Below are 19,200 nucleotides of genomic sequence, written 5' to 3' on the forward strand. Positions count from 1 at the left end.
GTATATGGTTAGAGAAAAGAGGGAAAGAGGGAGGGCTGAGGCACTCGATGTTATTGTGCACCCGGCCGCTGGCACCAGCACTGTCAGTGAGCAGCGTTGATCCGTGAACTTGCCATCTGGATTCTCCCACAAATCACATTAAAGTTTCAAGCCCAGGAATACATCAAGCTAAATGAATATTGGATCCAGGGGCCGCAGACAGGCCTGATGGAGAAAAAGCCCTGTGCAACCCAACTCTTTTGTGGTCAGACATGATCCATCTATCCCCTTTACTCCCTCCATACCTCCCTCCTTCTGTTCCCTTCATCACTGATGGGCAGTAGCTCTGATGAGGTGTAGAAGAGAAAGGAACCAACTGATTTTCAACAAGGACAGGTTATTTAGTATAAGAATCAAGAGAGTATGTGCACAGTTGAGAGTGTTTTCATGGTTAATAAACGCAGAGGTAAGAAATGTTCTCTGCGGTAGCCTCGTATTTAAACTGAAGGAAATCAGATCATGATTATATATAAATATGATCTTAACAATTAGCTCCAGTAATGAACAGTGAACTATCAAACACTAATGCATAAATTATCCAAGCACAGTATGTGTTACCGTCGCCATAACGATGGATATTGAAGTTGGTGTATGTTTCAGAGCTAAATCTTGGCATATATAAAGACCTTCATTTGCTTTTAAGTCACCCACAGTTTTCAGTTTAGCGTCTGCTGCACACAACAATAAGGCACATTAATTGATATGCATATGCATAATAAGAGATACATATAACAAAACCCTGAAAATGATTCATGTGTATAGTATGAAATTATATGCTTACTTTCCCTTTCATTTCAGCTACATTACAGTATGTTGATTTTGCATAAATGGATTCCTATTTTCACCTTTGGGTGAAAATAATATGTGAGCGGAAAAAAAATAATGCAATCATTCATCATTCAATAACATGTTATGTTCTGGTTCTTGGTTGCATTTTTTTTTTTTTTTTGCTGAAGCACTGTTTGTGCTCAAGTAAACCCTATTAAGAAAATATTGCTTCGCCAAGATGCTGTTCCATACAAGAAGGAAAAAATCTATTTAGTTCTTTTCCAATCCAGTGGCTTGTAGAGCTAGGGATTTATTTTCCTGGCCTGGACTGAAGAGAAAGGCTTTACTGTTAGCTGTCCAAGCTTCAATTCTGTGAGATCCCTTGGGTGAGATACGGATTGGCAAAGGGTCTAAAAATTATAAATACCTTGTCAGTGGTGAGAGGGAAGAGGTACTTTCAGCTACAGCCCCTAAATTGGCCTCTAGATTACAAATTCAACTATTGCCATTACAGTATAATAAGCAGATTGCTGCAAAGTTGGATATGAAAACTAGAAATGGTAATGGATGCTTACTGTTGCTGTACACAGACAGGCAGACAAATGCATAATGCACATGCATGCATGCCAGAAATTGCACTCAGAGGAAAACAGATTCTGTGCTAAATAAGCCAACATTGCACAGGAGAGCAGGCATCAATCACTGTTATATGTTGCCACACCATGAGTGACCTGTCACAGAACAGACAGCTCAAGTTGAACATTGGCAAGCTTTGAAGCACATCCTTTAGAAAAATAAATGAGTGCTTATAACACAAAGCAATACTGGGAGGGCAGTCAGCCATTTCACTGCCACTTTTGTGTTTACTGTATTTGTGAAGAGGTACCATATGCATAACACACCTTGACAGCAATGCAGACTTTCTCATTTCTCACATAAGTATACATAATATCACAAAACATGAAAAAAAAAAAATAATAATCACACACATTTTTACACTTTTTGGTTTCAGATTAATTTTCTTGCCTTGAGATTTTGTTAGATAGAAGAGTTTATTTCACGTTGTGCTTTTGTGATATAAAAAGTATGAAGGCTTCATAATACAGATTTCTTTTGTATCCAATTGCTTCATTGATTTCCAACATGAAGAAAATTGAAAAGGGATTGGAATACATTTTTTCTTGAATTACCCTTTAAATCATATTCAGTGGATAATTTTTATACATTATATTTATATATTATATTTCATTAAACCACCCCATTTATCTCTGTTTCAGGTCTTCAGGTCATCTTTCCAGAATACTTGCAGGAGAAATTTGTCCAGTCAGCTCTGAGCTACATCATGTGCAATGGAGAGGGGGAGTACCTGTGCCGTAACAACCAGTGCATCTGTCAGTGCGCTGAGGAGTATCCTCAATGCAACTGTCCCATCACCGACATCCAGATCATGGAGAACACTCTGTTGGGGATGTCTGAGTCCTGGGCGGCCTCTTATAAAGACTTTGAGAGCTCTGGTAAGCTGGAAATCCCTATAAACTGTATTAAGCTGTATAGTTTATTTTCCACTATTTTTGCTGGGAAATAATTCATAAGCTTAATGCTTCCACTGCCAAATCTATATAATTAATCACACATGCTTACACATAACCGTACCTTAGCCATAAGGGCAATAGATCAGAAAACATGCATATAGGTCATTTTGGGAATGCACTAACAACCTATTTTGTCATTTAAGTATGAGAATTTGTTGTTTATAAAGAATGAACAACAATGAGTAAGACTTTCACATGTCAAATTATTGAATATCATGGAAAGTAATATATTCTCCCATACAAATTATTGCGTGTTTATTTAATGCCAAAACAAACAGTGTGGTAGAATATTGGCAATATTGGTAGAATATTGCACTAAAATCTACACTTAGTTACTTAAATTTTACATCCAAAACATGTGATCAATTTATAAAATCTGAATTATGTATTTAACTTGTGCACCCAAATTATGAACTAAAGATATCAACTTTAGGGACCTTGGGTGCTCCATAATTTAACACTCTGAAAGGGGCCATTTTGTTGGTATTACTTTTACTGAACTAGAATTTCAAATGCAAGACTTTAACATGTAACAAAGTATCTTCACATTGTGGCATTGCTACTTTTACCTACGTAAATGATCTGGAAAACTTACCACCACCCAATATTGGACGCAGTGGGGAAGAAAGCACAGCCAGTGCCCATTTGTCACATGGCAAGGCACTATGTTTATCTATTATTGATATGATATAAAAGTGTCCCAATAAAACCTGCCAGCAACATATAAATATATTTATGTGCCATACAGAAGAAAGTTAATGGGAATCATGAAGTTCACTGAGTGCAGCTGCTCGAAAATGAAGTACGCATGACAAGGCTAAAGAAAGATACTGGCCTGCAGAACAAAATACAGTTCACACACTCCCACTAAAAGAATAAATAAAGGAATCAATAACTTGGCACTCTACTGTATGTAACCACAAAGACAAGGAACAGCAGGAAAAACATCCAATAATACATCAAATAATAATAAACTGAACACCCTCTTTCATAAAAGATTAGATTAGTCAACATTCAGTGACATAAGAGTAGTTACATTTTGACAGTAAAGCTGGTAAATTCATTAACTCCCTCTCAATGTGATAAAAAAACAAAATTCAATTTAACTAGATGTAATCACTACAGAGAGATGTGCTGTTGAAGAACCTCATTGACATTAATAGCTGTTTCTGTTAGTGATGTCACATGTGCCATGTTTGTCTGCAGTGATATTTTCATCCGCTTTGTTTTTTCACCCCCACCTATTTGGTATTCTAGTGACTCACTGTGATTACACCAAAGTTGGAGTGTAGTGGCGAGGTAGCAAAGCACAGATGTGCTCTGAATAACACTAAACACGTTGTTGTGTGTCCTGAACATGTGAACAGAGCATTGTAGAGGAGAATTCTACACAAATCGGCCTGTAAAACATGTGAATGTGCTGGAATATGTTGGCAAATTAGGCTTTGATATAAATCCCTCATGCAGGAAAAAAATACTCATCTGACACTGGTTCGGATTAGGCAAGTATCTACTATTACCAAAGTAAAATGGTAAGCGAATGAGATACATTCTGTCAAGACACTTTCTTGTGCTCATAGCAACAGTGACTGTATAATAACTCCTCTGAAAAGACTCCAGTTTCCTCTTTTTTTTCTAAAGTCAGTTGCCTTTTAAGAGGAAGCAAAAGACATGCTTTGATTTATTACAACTGATGTTACCATCTACCACTCCGACAGATAATCTTTTCCACTATCAACTGTGCTGCACTTTGTGCATTGTGCATCTGTCCAAAAAATTGGGCTGAAATTTTGATTCTAATTATCGCAATCGAGCACATTCATCAATGTTCAGTTCAGATGTCAAATTGATTTCATAGCAGTTTCAGAATGCATTTGATCCTAAATCTACATGCTACTGTACTAAAAAAAGTAAGCTGTTCTGGTTGCACATCCTTTTCTCTGAAGTTATGGATGTTATGTGCATTTTTTAAATGCAGCTCTCTTTTGGTACAATGGTAACAAAGGGGGCCAGGTAGGTTCGAAAACATTAGGTATGATGAAATATTGGTAATTGTAGAGACCCAGCAAATTGAGATGTAATGGCACAAAGGGTAAAGTGGAGTTACATTGTGAGAGCTGTAATCTCTAGATAAGGTGTGCTGGGTGACTTGAGATAAGAGTCACTCGAGGGACTATGTGGACTCTTTGGAAGCTGTATTAAGGAAGGGATCCTTGATGGCTTTGAAGCTTATGTGAAAGGACTTGGCAACTATTGAACTGGCACAAGTGAGTGACTCGATAACTTTTTTTTTTTTTTTGGGTGAAGGAATTAGACAATTTTGAATAGTGGGTGCTGGAGACACCCAGCTTTTCTTGGAAAAGAGTGAGGGAGGTACCTAACATCTCTGAAGACTGGGTGGAGGAATATGGCAAGTTCAAAACAGGGGAGGAGAAGGAATCTGGTGTCTTTGAAGAAAAGGGGGAAGGGAGCTCAGACATGCCTGGGAGGAGGGTGGAGGAAAATCTGACATTTTTCAGCTGTGGCTGAAAAAGAGCTCTCAACTCTGGTTAATGCTGTTAAACTATTGTGGAGAGGTCTGTAGGGGGGTACTGGCATAATGTACAGGTCTTTGCATCTCTTGAATATGGGAAAAGGAGATATTCTCTCTATTATTCATAATTATGTCCTTAAGTTCATCTGAAGAGATAATGATAAGCTACTCTGAGTATCTTGAATTGACTTGAACATGTTCTTAATTAGCATACCAAATAAAAAATTTGATGTCCCTGTGTATTTGCCACTGGAGTTTTAGTAACATCTTTGTGTCCACTGTTGCTAAAAATTGTAGCAGAGTGTTGAAAACAAGGGTCAGAGAGCTGGGCTCACGAGTTGTCTGAGGAGGAGACATGCAATAATTATCAGAGGCAGCAAGAGGACCATAAGGGCAATCATTACCACTGGTGGGCACAAATTTGTTAGGGCAGTGCTCTTCAGTGACTGTGTGGGAGTACAGAGTAAGAGGGTGATCATTGCACTCAGCGTCTTATTTCTCGGCAAATGCTCAGAACAGCTGCAAAAAAGTAAACGGAAATATCAACAGCAACCTTTGAATAATTCAAAACTGACCACTGACACATTTGACAATATAGAACGGACATTATTTAAGCTAAAATAAAAATGAGGGGATATACAGTAGAGTCTGCTCAAAATCATTCTTTGGCAGTGTACTACAGGTATTTTTTAAATTGTATTTTTTATTTTGAATGATTTGAGATATCATTATTATAATAGTAATATTATCACATTTTGCTCATATGCACAGTTTATGTTTCCATACTATATAAACTACAAAAAAATAAACACATATGAGAAGACCTACTTTGCAAGCATTTTCTGAAAACTATGTCTCCTCTGTGTGCAGAAACTTTTTTAAAACTTCTGGCAAAGTGAAAAGAACGTGTTTTTGTCTTGTTCCATGCTTTGTTGAAATTGCTGAACTGTTGTTTGTTGCAGTTTCAAATTTAAAATAGATTAGTGTTGCATCAGTGCTCTTCATTACAACAAACAATGATTTCAGATGGACAGCTTATGAATAGACTAAAAGTCTACATTGCCATAGAAATACAACTGATTCAGGAGATCTACAGTCTGCTGCTTACTGTTGGTGGTCTGTAATTCTATCCAGGATTCTTAGCTGGATTAGGGCTGAACAAATACATGAGTCAAGAAAAACCACATAGAGATATTCTAAGTGGTAAAAGTTACACTGGCATTTGTTTAACTTTGTTGAGATATTGCATTGAAAAAAAAGTACATTTCTCTCTTCACTCTTTGTATCTGTTTTGCAACTTGCTCTCTCATTCCATCCCTGTCTGTCATCCAGATGAGTTCAAGTCCTTCCTGAAGAGGCTGCCCTCCACTCACTTCCTACCCATCAGCAGTGTTCATCTCCTGTGGGGCAGCGACTGGGACCTGCAGGCCCGCTATAGGCTCCTTCAGAGCTCCCTTGAGATACAGCGGCTCAAGATCCAGCGCACCGCCCGCAAGCTCTTTGGCCTCAGCATCCGTTGTCACCACAATCCTAACCACCAGATGCCTAGGGAGAGGTGGGTAGAAATACAACCTCCACACAACATGATGGAAATTAGATGTGGGTTTACTCAGCAGCATAAACCAAAGGTGATGTTTCTTGAATATTTGGTTGGAAAAAAACAGTGGTGAAAATATATCCCACAGAGGAGTGACATACTTCGGGGAAATTTCTCCTCAGAGATGATGTAGGCGGTTTATTTTGATTGTTGCTTCTTGAAGCATACACACCAAGGATGTCATCCATTATATATTTCAACTTATGGTTCTGTTGTTTCTGTCCATCAAGTCAACTTAGTGCTGAGGCTTGCACATGCCCAAAGCACTCTTGCTCACTCTTGTATTTCACATTGCAGTCTGAAGAGAAAATGTAGCTGTGAGAGTTTTCTTGATAGGTCATTGCACACATCTGTCACCACCTACTGCAGTTGCAGCTTAAGAGCCTTGCTGCGGATGTGCCATGGTGTCAGCACTGCCTGAAATGCCAGGAACTTCCCCCATTCACTTTGGCAAATATCAGAAAGCACTATGCAAAATATGCAAAGTTCCCCGCTGCCACATGAAACACCCCTAAAACTGTTCTGTGTAGGGGATGTCACCATCTAAATGGAGACAGAATCTGTAAAATATTCATTTAAGTGGTCCGAAAATGAGCGGTTGTCAACTGTCACTGACAGAAAAGGAGCTCACCCACATTTGTGTGTGAGAGTTGGCAAAGGTTTGTTCTGAAGTGTTATCAAAGAGCCACAGTATGCGCTTCCTCTTCCATGGAGTACGCATCAAGGCCGCCTGATGGCACTGGAAATAAGAGCAGCATGTTTATTTGCTTGCTTGTGTGAGACGGCTTTGCCTGAGAAGGAGAATTTGTTTGTTTTCATCACCTCCGTGTGCTTGTGTATGCACTTCACATTCGTATGAGTGGTGAATAAGTGGTCTATAGCTCAGACTGTGGTCCTAAACTATGCCAAACAGTATATACTGTTGTTCAGAAAATCATTTTGTTTTGTTTCATCTCAAGTCCAAGACCCACATACAATTACTCTTACAGTTCTGAAAGAGTTACTGTTGAAATTATACGTTTAAATCAGTTATTTGTAAGTTTGCCCTATGGTGTTTTTGATCACTGGTGCTGTCATTCCATTAGCCTTCCTTGATTCAAAAAAGAGGCCCCTATCACCAACAAGGACTCCAACCCTCATCTCTTTTCTGGGCAGTCTATTGCAGCTAATCAGAGATTGAGGGAATTGAAGCAAAGCTGAATGCCCATAAAGCATCAGCCCAAGTGTTTTCAAGGTGGGCCAGCCACCTCAGCACATCTCCAACCTGTCAGTGTGACTGCAGAGGGTGCTGATGATGATGTGAAAAACATCTTGACTGGCCTCAGTGGCCAAGAATGGGCACATCAGGGTTCTGAATTACAGCAGACCAGATCCCTTGTGAGAGACTGTTTGGATCCTGTCCAGTTCATTCATCAGGCCCACAATAGGGTGGATGTTGTCATTCACCTGCTACTCTGTGCATACTCCCACTTGGAGAGGCACTGCAAGAATCATGTTCATTGACTTCTCCAGTGGTTTTAACACCATCCAGCCTCCTCTACATGGGAGAAATCCTCCGAGCTATAAACCCCCAGTGGTCACTTGAATCACAGATCCAAATGAAACTGTTTTTAAAACTACAAAACTATGTGTTAGACCAACTAGTGAGAAACAGTACGAAACAGTACGAGAAACAGTTCCTATGGGGTCTGTATATTTTGCTCGCTTATTAACATGTACATCTTAAACCTAAACAAGAAGAGACACTATAACTTGATACTTTCTAAGAAAGCTGTGTCTGTAGTAAGGTTCTGCAGGTGCTGGAGAGGTAAAAGCTGTAGTCAGGCTGGTTAGGAAAGCTAGTCCAGTCATGGAGTTAAGTTTGGATTCATGAGTAAATCTTCTTTCCTTGTATAATGTATCATGTGTCTTGAATGACCTTCTAGCTGCTTATAAACCATGTTTATCACACGCATTGTTAGTGCAGCCATAATCGTGAATGTGAATAAACATACAGTATATTCATAGCTGAGTACTAAACAGAGATACGCATTTACTGTAATATGCATTCACTGATAATTGACCGACACTATAGAGTAACTAATTCTGAATGAACCAGCTACTCTTTAGTTTCATTTCATTACTAAGTGCAATTACGATGAAATTATGATGAAAACTTATGTTATCAAGTTAAACTGGAAATCATTTTGCCCCTTCACCATTGCATATTAAATAAGGTCAGTCAATAAACATATATTTACATCAGCTAATGAAAGACAGGCACCAGAAGCATTGTTGGCTGGCCATAATTATGACTGCATGTCATCAACTTACCATTTCTCTAGCTTTACCTCACCACAAGGCATCCATTCAATATGAGCATCGTAAATTCCTGTTGTGAACATTCACTGCAATAACAATTTGAAAACTTTATAGCTGAACTATATTGGATTTGTTATTGCATTTCCTGTAATTAGTAGAGCAGTTTGCTTCAAGTAGAATGAACAGAGCAGTTTGTCTTAGGTATAAATAATTAATAGTGACAGATATGAAGTAGCATCACTCCCAGTCAAATCATTTGCATTTAGGCTATGCATCGGCATTAATTATTCATGTTCAAAGTTAGGGGTACTTACAAATATGAATGTACCCTCCATATGATGAATTACTTTGCCCTAATTTCAATTGATTTTGACACGACACTACTTGTATGCCTACAATTAAAGTTCTGACTTGACAAACAGTTATACATATCCCGACCAAATTTCTTAGTTTTATGCTACAGGCATCTTACAAGGATATTGCTCTCTTTTACACTATTATTAATACCATTTTTAATTTGCATGCCCCATCTGTTGATCTTTCTTTTTCTGTTTTCTTTGATCAGTGGCAGACTCAATTCTCCTGCTCTGATGTTTTTTTCTCTTTTACTTGCTTCAACGTAGGAGGGATCTGTGATGTGTGTCATCTAACTACCACGGCTGTTTGATGCGCCATTACAAACACAGAGCACCGTGTGTTCAAATTCATGAAAACAGTGTCCATTCCTGTGTATTTTCATTTAATTTCCTATGGCAAATCCATGGCTTTATATGGAAAAAACAAGGCAAAAATAAAACTAATCTGCATGATGCGCTCAACTAGCTTATTGAGGAAGCAGTTATATGGTGGAACATATTTTATCTCAGTATTTCAGACTAGATATTTCAACAGTTATTGCAAATAAATTCAAAGGAGGGATCATTATAACTGTGCCTGTGTCAAATGCAATAATGGATAGCCAATAAAAATAATGGGAATAGTTTTGTATTTGAGGCACCTGTGAAACAAATCTCTTTTATATGCCTTATCAATTTATGTATGGCATTTCCAATGAGGCACAGGTTTTTAAAGCGGACCTATGGTGCTTTTCCTTATTTCCAGTCATATATAATGTTACAATATCAGATGTTCATATTAAACGTGGCCAAAGTGTCAAAATAATGAGGTAAACGTATGTAGAAGTCATCCCTGTGAGCAAAAAGCACTGGCTTTGAACGTTCGGTTTCCAAGGGTTTTTTCTACTCACAGCCTGAGCCGATGTAGGCTTGTGATGGATTTCTTTATATGGTCATCTGCTCCACACACAGAGTTCACTGCACTGCACCGCTAACATTATGGCAATTTTCCATTGTTTTGGGGGTAGTCATGCCAAGTCATGACTCAAGTTGAGCTGGCACACTATGAGTGTTTTTCCATTACACAGCAGGGCAAAGTAAAATAAGTTGTTTACCTGTTGGAAGAGTGCTGGTTATCTGCAGCTCTTCATCAAACATCATCATCACTGTAGCTGTTTCTGCTTGTACTATTCCTCTCTGCATTATTTCTAACTGATCTGCTGAACAAAGAGCTCCAAATATGTACGTAGGTTGTTTTTAGTGCTGCTAACAAATTTGGTGAGGAAACAATTTCCTGTAAATTCTTCACAATAAAAGTCTCCCAAGCTCTTAGTGTGAAGCAGTAAAGCAGGAAATGCTTGGTTTGCATTGGCGGTCACTTAACAAGACTCTGATACAGCTGCCCCTTGGAAAGCTTCCGGAAAGCTGGCCAATCAGAACAGAGTGGGCTCATCAAGAGGGTGGCTTTAAAGAGACAGGAGCTAAGACTGCCTATTAAGAGACAGAGGCTGAACTGAGGGGCTGCATAAAGGGCCAGTATAAGATAAATAAGGAGTTTTTTGAATCGTGAATCATGCCAAGCTACTCTAGTGGAGTCCAAAAATATAGAGCTGGAAATGAGGAAAATACGTAAAATTATATTTAATCTTTGCAAGTTACAGAATGTAGCTGTATGTCATTAATGTACAAGTTTGATTTAATATTTCAAAAAACAATCATGTACAAAAGCATTATGAATTTAGCTTTTTGTTTGTTTGTTTGATTTTCAAGTTCCTCAAAATTGTATACATCTGTAGCTCTGCTCTCTTACCCATGGTTTACCCCAAAAGGGGAAAAAAGAGAAAAAATAGTCTTGCATACTGGCATGGACAGCAGACACAAGCTGGAGGAAGCTAAACATGATACACCCATCTTTCTAAAGAGACTCATGGCAATATTGCAATACGACAGAGAAGTGATGTAAAGTGATATAAAATCACAGATTAAGTGCCTGTACCAGGATATTAAGACATTTCATCTCACAGGTCACATTCTAAGTCTGCTATGGAACAAACAAACCATGTTATCAATGATGGACATTATCCACTGGGTTGCAGTGTTGGAAAGACCATGTGAATCTATGTCTATCTATGAAACAGGATTAGGAATGCAGTGTTGCACTGGCAGACGGGTATTTTCCTAGGGTGCTCTTAGGTTATTTCTTCGACTGTGCCAGTTTGGTATCTTGGTGATTCACCTTGCACTATAGTGGGAGGAGAAGTGCAGTAGAGGGTGTAGTGATGTCAATCCAGTGGCGTACTGCAATCTTGGTGTCAAGAATGAGTATGTGTGCTTTGAAGTTTTGTTTTTTTTCAGGACCTGGATGTTCAAAATATTAACAAGGAGTGCCTATAAATTATTATAATTATACAGATTTAATTTAATGTGGCATTTGATATTCTGATGTTAGGCCAACTATATTTATCTATTTATCTCCCCATATAGTATATATGAAAAACCCTTTATACTCAGAATGTCACAATTCCTGCTTTTCCTGTGTGTGTTTCCCTTCGCCCTTTCAGCCTGTTTTTGACCTACCTGCCTGCCCGCCTTTTCTTTTCTCCTTTTGGACTTTGTTTGCCTGTTTCAGACTCATTCCCTCACTCACTAACTGTAAGCCTGTCATTTGTGTTTTGAGCTTTAAAGCCCCCTCATTCAACCTGTCTGTCTGCCAAGACTGCATTTGGGTCCTCTACCTGTCTTCCCTGTTCTCATTTGTGACACAGAATTGTACAGACAAATGAGCTTACTGGGCATTGATAACAAGATACTGGATGATAATTTAGCCACCCACATGGAGGAGGTTCTTCTTTGGGTAATTGCTTCTAAATGTATTCTCTTAATGAAATTGCTCTATGCCCAACCCCATTCTTCAGTATAGTTTAATGGTTACAGTTCTAGTCACTTTAAAGTGTTCTGGCAGATAGGGCTGTCAACTTTCCCCTCTCCTATTAATGCATGCCATTGCGATGCTTGTGATCTTTTTCTGTGCAATGGCCCCACAAAATGAAACATAAAGTCTGATTGTATGCTGATGACTTATTGATTTACATTTCAAGCCCCTTCAAAATGTTTTTATTCTTAGAGTTTTATGGATCAGTAGAAGCATATGAACAGCTGGCAAACAATATTGGAATGACCATGATATTGGTAGCAATCAAATTTGTGTGTGTGTGTGTGTGAATAAGCATACATATTCAAATTATTGCTATTGAATATGTACACTTCAAGTTAATGTTCCAGTTCCTAAAATGCAGGCATTGAAAGACCACATATTTGAGAGAGGGTGTGAGGATAATAGTATCATGGAAATTATATTGTGGTGGGAAGATTAAAAACAAAAAAAGTTTACAGGAAAGTGCTTTTTTATTGTTGATTTTAACTTATTTTCCTAATGTCCTTTGCATTTTTAAATGTTCTGTACTTATGATGTTGTATAACATTGTGTGTACAAATAGCACACCTGCACTTGATCCCATCCTCAATTTGAAGCTAAAGTTAGCACATTCAAACATTGTGCTTGCATTGTCCTCTATAGGTGATCTGTTCTGGCTCATTTAGGTATAGCTTGAGGGCTTTCTGGCCTGCTGAGAATGCGGTGTCATCCATCATAGTTAGCTTAGGTTCATTAACATGTCAAGCTAACCTTGACCAGCCCTCCCCTCTGAAAAATCTGGATTCAGAATTCATCTCCTATAGTCAGAAAAGTTCCAACACTGACAAGATGACAAGGAAAGATGCCTGAGGGGGAAAGAAGAGACAAGACAAGAATAGCAAGTAATGCCTTCCACCTGAGGGAATTAACAGAACTCCTCCCCTATGAAGGGAAGAGATTATCCTATTTCCTGACTACCCTGAGTAGATATTTTTTCATATATACATTTCTGCCAAACATTTAACAAAGAATTCCATTGTTTGTTTTTTTTTTAATGTTTTTCTACTTCCAGTCAGCCATTTGTGTCCATTCATTTCAGTATTGTTAAGTCAACTTGCCAAGAATTCCTCAGTAAGGTCTAGTAATCCACCCCAGTTAACTTAATGAGTCATATTTATTATTTATTTATTATTAACTTTATTTTTTTACAGTTACTGTATGCTACTGCAAATTTTCTGGAAATCATAAGAAATGCAACCTAAAAAACACTACAGTATTCTATGGAAAGTTTGGCAGCAGTAATGTATACACAATTTGTAGTAAATGAGCTAAACATTAAATCGTGCTGGTGTGATGTGAAGAGTGGACCATAAAATTAGGGTTTGAACTTTCCACTGTTAATGCTTCTATCCCGTTTTTTCTTCTTTTCTCTCTCTAGGTCTGTGATGCAGTGGCTCAACAGGGTTCAGTCTTTCCTCTACTGCAATGAAAATGGGTTCTGGGGGACCTTCCTGGAGAGCCAAAGGACATGCGTGTGCCACACAGGTGTCACCCTCTGCCAGCGACCCATCCCTTGTGTCATAGGTGGCAACAACAGCTGTGCCATGTGCAGCCTAGCCAACATCTCACAATGTGGCTCCTGCAACAAGGGCTACAAGTTGTACCGTGGTCGCTGTGAGCCCCAGAATGTGGACTCAGAACGAAGTGAGCAGTTCATCAGCTTTGAAACTGATCTGGACTTTCAAGATTTGGAACTCAAATACCTGTTACAGAAAATGGATTCACGACTGTACATTCACACCACTTTCATCAGTAATGAGATCCGCCTAGAGACCTTCTTTGACCCACGATGGCGTAAGCGCATGTCCCTGACTCTCAAAAGTAACAAAAACCGGATGGACTACCTCCACATGATAATCGGTCTATCAATGAAGATTTGCCAGATGCGAAATAGCAGTATTGATCCCATGTTCTTCGTTTATGTCAACCCGTTCAGTGGTAGCCACTCAGAAGGCTGGAGCATGCCCTTTGGTGAACATGGTTACCCACGCTGGGAAAAAGTACGACTGCAGAACTCCCAGTGCTTCAACTGGACTCTCCTGCTGGGCAACCGGTGGAAGACCTTCTTTGAGACAGTGCACATCTACCTGCGTAGCCGTGCTAAGATCCCAACTGGCTTGCGCAATGACACGGGACAGGGCCCAGTGGATCTTGCAGACCCTAACAAGCGCCAGATCTACATAAAAATATCTGATATCCAAGTGTTCGGCTACAGCCTGCGCTTTAATGCCGACCTGCTTCGTAGTGCTGTGCAGCAGGTAAACCAGTCGTACACACAAGGAACTCAGTTCTACTCATCCTCATCTGTTATGCTCCTGTTACTGGACATTCGGGATCGGATTAACCGCCTAGCCCCTCCATCTGCACCTGGCAAACCCCAGCTGGACCTCTTCTCTTGTATGCTAAAGCATAGGCTCAAGCTCAACAACAGTGAGATGATTCGAGTAAATCATGCCTTGGACATGTACAGCACAGAGATACTAAAACAATCAGATCACCTGACTGCAAAACTCTGTTGAACATTGTAACATTAACATAAGGACAGCAAACTAAACAGAAACACCCAACAAATGAACTATGAGGGGATATTAATCTTAATTTTGTTTTCTCTTTTTCATTTTTGGACCTTTTCTGCCTTTTGATGTAATATTAACTTTGTAAGCATAATTCTTAAAGAGAAAAAGGAAAAAGGCAGTGATGAAAAGCATTTCAGGAAGATTAAGAAGATTAATGGAACCACTATAAGGACTGTATCATATTTGTCCCAGCATGTCTGTCATTCCCTAAAAGAACTTAAAAGAGAGAGAGAGAAAAAAAGAAATATTAAATCTATGTACTGGTGAAAAAGAGGCCTTGATTTTACTCCGAGGGATCAAAGGTTATATCTGAAACTGCCATTCTTTACTGAGAAAAAACATTTTTAAAGGAATAATGACATAATACAAGGGCAGACCAGATATCCTTTTATTTCAGCTAATGTGGAAAATAACGGGCAGTTTAGTATTAAAAATGTTTATACATTATAAGGATTAAATAGCCCTAGTGATTAAGTAGTCAACACATTACTTATAGACTCTTTATTACATTTCAAACCCACAGCGAATCGGCATTGCTCTTTGTGAGTTATGAGGCACTCTGTCATTGTTCTGACACATAAGGCACACAGCAGGGCAGTAATGGATAGTCATGTCAAATAAAAGCCAGCTGTTTATATATACATATATATGTGGGTGAATGTGTGTGTATGTGTGCGTGTGCGTATACCTTTTTTTGGCTTGATGCTTATTGCTGTTCGTTAATTGAATGTGTCATTTGAGATTGACTCCAATCTAAGCTGAATCTTGCATTTGGAGCGCTTCTTCCCGTGTTTGAAATTCAAGCTGTGTTTTTCACAAGGCAGTACCTCCTGGTGCGTGAGTGCAATATTGTGGTCTGAAGATTTAACAATCAATGCTATTTTGTACAGCTTTGCAAAATGTACATGTTGTGACTGCTGATTCGTGGAGCTTTTCAGCACCAAGAGCAAAATGTAAACATTCATCATTCAGTCACATTTACGAGACAACTTAAAGCCATACACTTCCCTGAGGTAGACATACAGTAAGGCATAAATGTCATCCCCATTTCACTAAGTACTTACTTCAAAACATGACAAAAATGTTCCATTTGTATGTTTGTTTTCTCTCTCAGTTAATTTGAGATAAGAGCACAGCAAAAAGGCAGATGACAAAAGAAGGCATATTATGTTGGATAGCAATTGTGTTGTAAAGCCATCAAATTTATATGTTGTGCCGCAGAAAAAAGAAAAAAAAAAGATTAAGATATTGTTATATTAAAGCTTAAAATACATTTTTGGCAGTGATTAATCTGTAAGCTTTTTATGACCACATACATTTTTTTTTCTTTTCAGCTATTAAATTTAACCTTGTTTTGCTTGTTGCTGGAAACATCAACAGAGCTGCAACATTGTTTAAGACTCTCAATATTCAAACTGAAATATGAAACACTACCTATGTATTGTTAGTCACACTTATTTGGGTAATCCAATGCTAAAACATTGCTATTGTTGATGACTTTATGTCTACACTTTATACTTTATGTATAATCCATTACTTTTCTGTTTGTTAAAGACAGAATTTATATTACAGTTCCTTCATTCATGTGTCTTTGCATGACATCTGCAACTTCTTCACCCCTTTACATTTGCTGCTGTGGCACCCAGACTCTGGAAAAAAAAAATCTTCCCAGTGGAAAAGATGCCAGATGAATTGAAAGCTTTCTAAAAATCCATAATTTTCCTTTTTTCAATTTTTTTTTGTTTGTTTGTTGGTTTCTTGCTGTGCCTATAGTTTGGTTGGCTTGATGGTTTTTAATTGTGTGTGTGTTTTTTTTTTTTTTTTTAAATGTTGTTGCTCTTTTACATTGTGATAAGACTAGTCTTGTGGGCAGTGCAGAGGTACATAATATGTTAGGGGAAAACCATGGTGGGTTGTGACTTAAGTGTGGGAAGAAACTATGAAACAGCTAACCAGATTTGAAATTCCTCACCAATTCAACATGTCTTAAACACAAATATTTCAGCAATCAATTACAGTGGTCCTGGAACGAAACCTTAGGGACGTAGCTTTGTCAGCTGCAGATTTTACTGCATCCACAATCCCAACTTCAACTAGCTGCCTCTAAATTTGCATTCTTATCATTATGTGACAGAATCATTGCTCATCTGGCTCTGTGAGACAATGATTAGTGCAAGTGTTTTATTTTACTGTCATTTTTTTGTGAAGCAAGTTTGAGAGGTGCTCTATTAATAACCACAACTTAGTCACTTACGTATTAAGCAACTACCAAGTCTAATGAATCCATTTGATTCAGTAGTCTGAAAAAAAATGTTATTCAAAGAGATATTCAGTGTATGGGTTAGCACATACTGTATGTAGTGGCCAGTTTAAGACAACTAAGGCTCAGCTTGTCAGGCTCAGTTATGTTGTCAGATTGATCTCTTAACTATTCTTTGCCAGGCGTCTTGCTAAACATCCATAAAAAGTGCTTTCAGAGAGTGAGCAGCTACCACTGCAGTACTACATTGTTTTTAATGTGCATAAGATTGCAGCTCTGCCTTGAGATAAGAGGCAGCAGCAAGGTGAGAGAGGGCATCTGGATAGATGGATAGCAGTAAAATGTAGTGTGTCATAAACGGTGTATCTGCTTGAATGTAGATGATAGCTCTGGTGGCAGAGTTGCACCCTGCTGCCGCCCGGTCAAACACCAACTTGGATGGAGGACAGCGAAATGGTGCCTGTTCAGGTGTCTCAAAGCGTGATGGTATTATACAAGTTTATTAGGCTCAGTTATGAATTTTGAGTGTATTAGCATGCTGGTGTTGATATGGTAGCACTTAACACCAAATATGTTAGCATCCATAGCATTATCATTGTAACATTTGCATACTCACAGTAACTTCTAACAGATTAGTTTAAGCTGATGTAAAGCTGATTTTGACAAAATGAAGCTAAGCCTAATAAGCCTGAGATGTCCTAAAATGGCCACAATCCTGTAATCTATGAGAAATGCAGTGAATAGGGGATTGACACTTTGAGTATTAACTTGATTGTTCAGCATCACCATTGGACTATCCAAACGAATGGCTACCACCTTATTATTATTATTTGTATTATTATTATTATTATTGTTATTATTAAGTGCCTGTTATCTATCCCTTTAACATGTTTAGAACTGGAGAAAATTTCTACATGTTACACAGATGTGTAACACTGAATTGACTTCAGAATTTAAGACCATACATTTTGATCAAATATACACTTCTCATCTCCTCTTGAGGACTAAGCCCTCAAGATGGTTTTGTGCATGTGGGGAAATCAACCACCAGACAGAGATGAAGGATGACATGAAGTAATGGTGGATATTTTTTTTTGTCCCCTGTTGTACAATATATATGTAAATATTAACTCTGTTACAGTAACAATGCTCTGCTACAGTGACAATATTATTAAAAAAAATAATAACAATATTGAAAGGGAATACAAAGACTACTTCAAAAAAAAAAGCCCTCCATTTGAGTACATTAGCACAAAGTACAGGGCACTCATGTCTTATGTATCTAATTAGATTCATGACAATTTATGACTGTTTTTATATTGTCAGGACATACTGTACATTGCAATTTAGTTTTGAGCCACTACAACGTCCATAAAACAAGCACATATACTCGTATGGCATTATGCTACCACAGTGTTGCTTACATGTATCCATGGATATGTCTAAAGATTTTTACACCTAATACCTTGCCTATGTACTTTTTGCTGTTCTGTTGAGATCATTATATCAGCTTATTTCAAATGAATGTTTCATATAATAATCTATTTCTCATTAAAAGGCTATATTTAATAAGAAGAGCAAGGCTTGTTTGTACCATTTCCCTTAAAAAGAGTATTTAGCACACCACAAGGCAGCACTTACTGTATGAAGAGTATTTACCAAATCTTCAGAACGAGCTAATTTCAGTATACTGGTGTGGTCAATATGACAAAATACTTTCTCTCAACTACAGCATTTGGTTCTATAGAACATTCTCACCATGAGCATGATCCTGTTTCTGAAGTTTGCTGATAACGATGATTTTGTCCCTGGCCAACCAGTTTTTGTGGAGCTTTACATTTTATTGTTTGCTGAAAGCAATAAAAGAAGTAATGCTTGTACTCAAGGATTCACATCCAGTAAATCGGTGGCATTAATCACCACCAGTTCAGTATTTATTTCCCTATCATACAGCCACCTTATCATTCCCTGGTTTTGTCTGTGTAGCACTCCACTGACTAAAAGCGGTGTTGGTGAGAGCATCAGAGCAGAGCAACTGTTCTCGGTCTTGAACACATATATTGAAATATGCCCCCATGATAACATGTGAGTGATACATAAGCCACTACCTGACAGCTGCAGCAGCGACATAAATGGGCTGCAGAAGATTTACACACTAAGGGGATTCAGAATACTGATGTATCGTTGCATTATGGTTTTATTACATTTTGCATAAAATACTGTCA

The 19,200-nt window shown here is 38.2% G+C and overlaps 1 protein-coding gene across 1 annotated transcript in view; it reads left to right on the forward strand.

The window, feature by feature from the left end:
* The window catches only part of brinp1 (bone morphogenetic protein/retinoic acid inducible neural-specific 1), a 123,967-nt gene extending 105,246 nt beyond the window's left edge, over window positions 1-18,721 (forward strand). Inside the window, exons 6-8 of the mRNA XM_067574745.1 lie at window positions 2,085-2,321; window positions 6,265-6,487; window positions 13,518-18,721. Coding sequence (XP_067430846.1) covers window positions 2,085-2,321; window positions 6,265-6,487; window positions 13,518-14,658 — 1,601 coding nt within the window. The 3' untranslated portion in view covers window positions 14,659-18,721. The remainder of the gene's footprint in view (window positions 1-2,084; window positions 2,322-6,264; window positions 6,488-13,517) is intronic.
* The last annotated feature ends 479 nt before the right edge of the window (window positions 18,722-19,200 follow it).

The sequence above is a fragment of the Thunnus thynnus genome, chromosome 19, assembly GCF_963924715.1.
Source record: "Thunnus thynnus chromosome 19, fThuThy2.1, whole genome shotgun sequence".
Classification (NCBI taxonomy): Eukaryota; Metazoa; Chordata; class Actinopteri; order Scombriformes; family Scombridae; genus Thunnus; species Thunnus thynnus.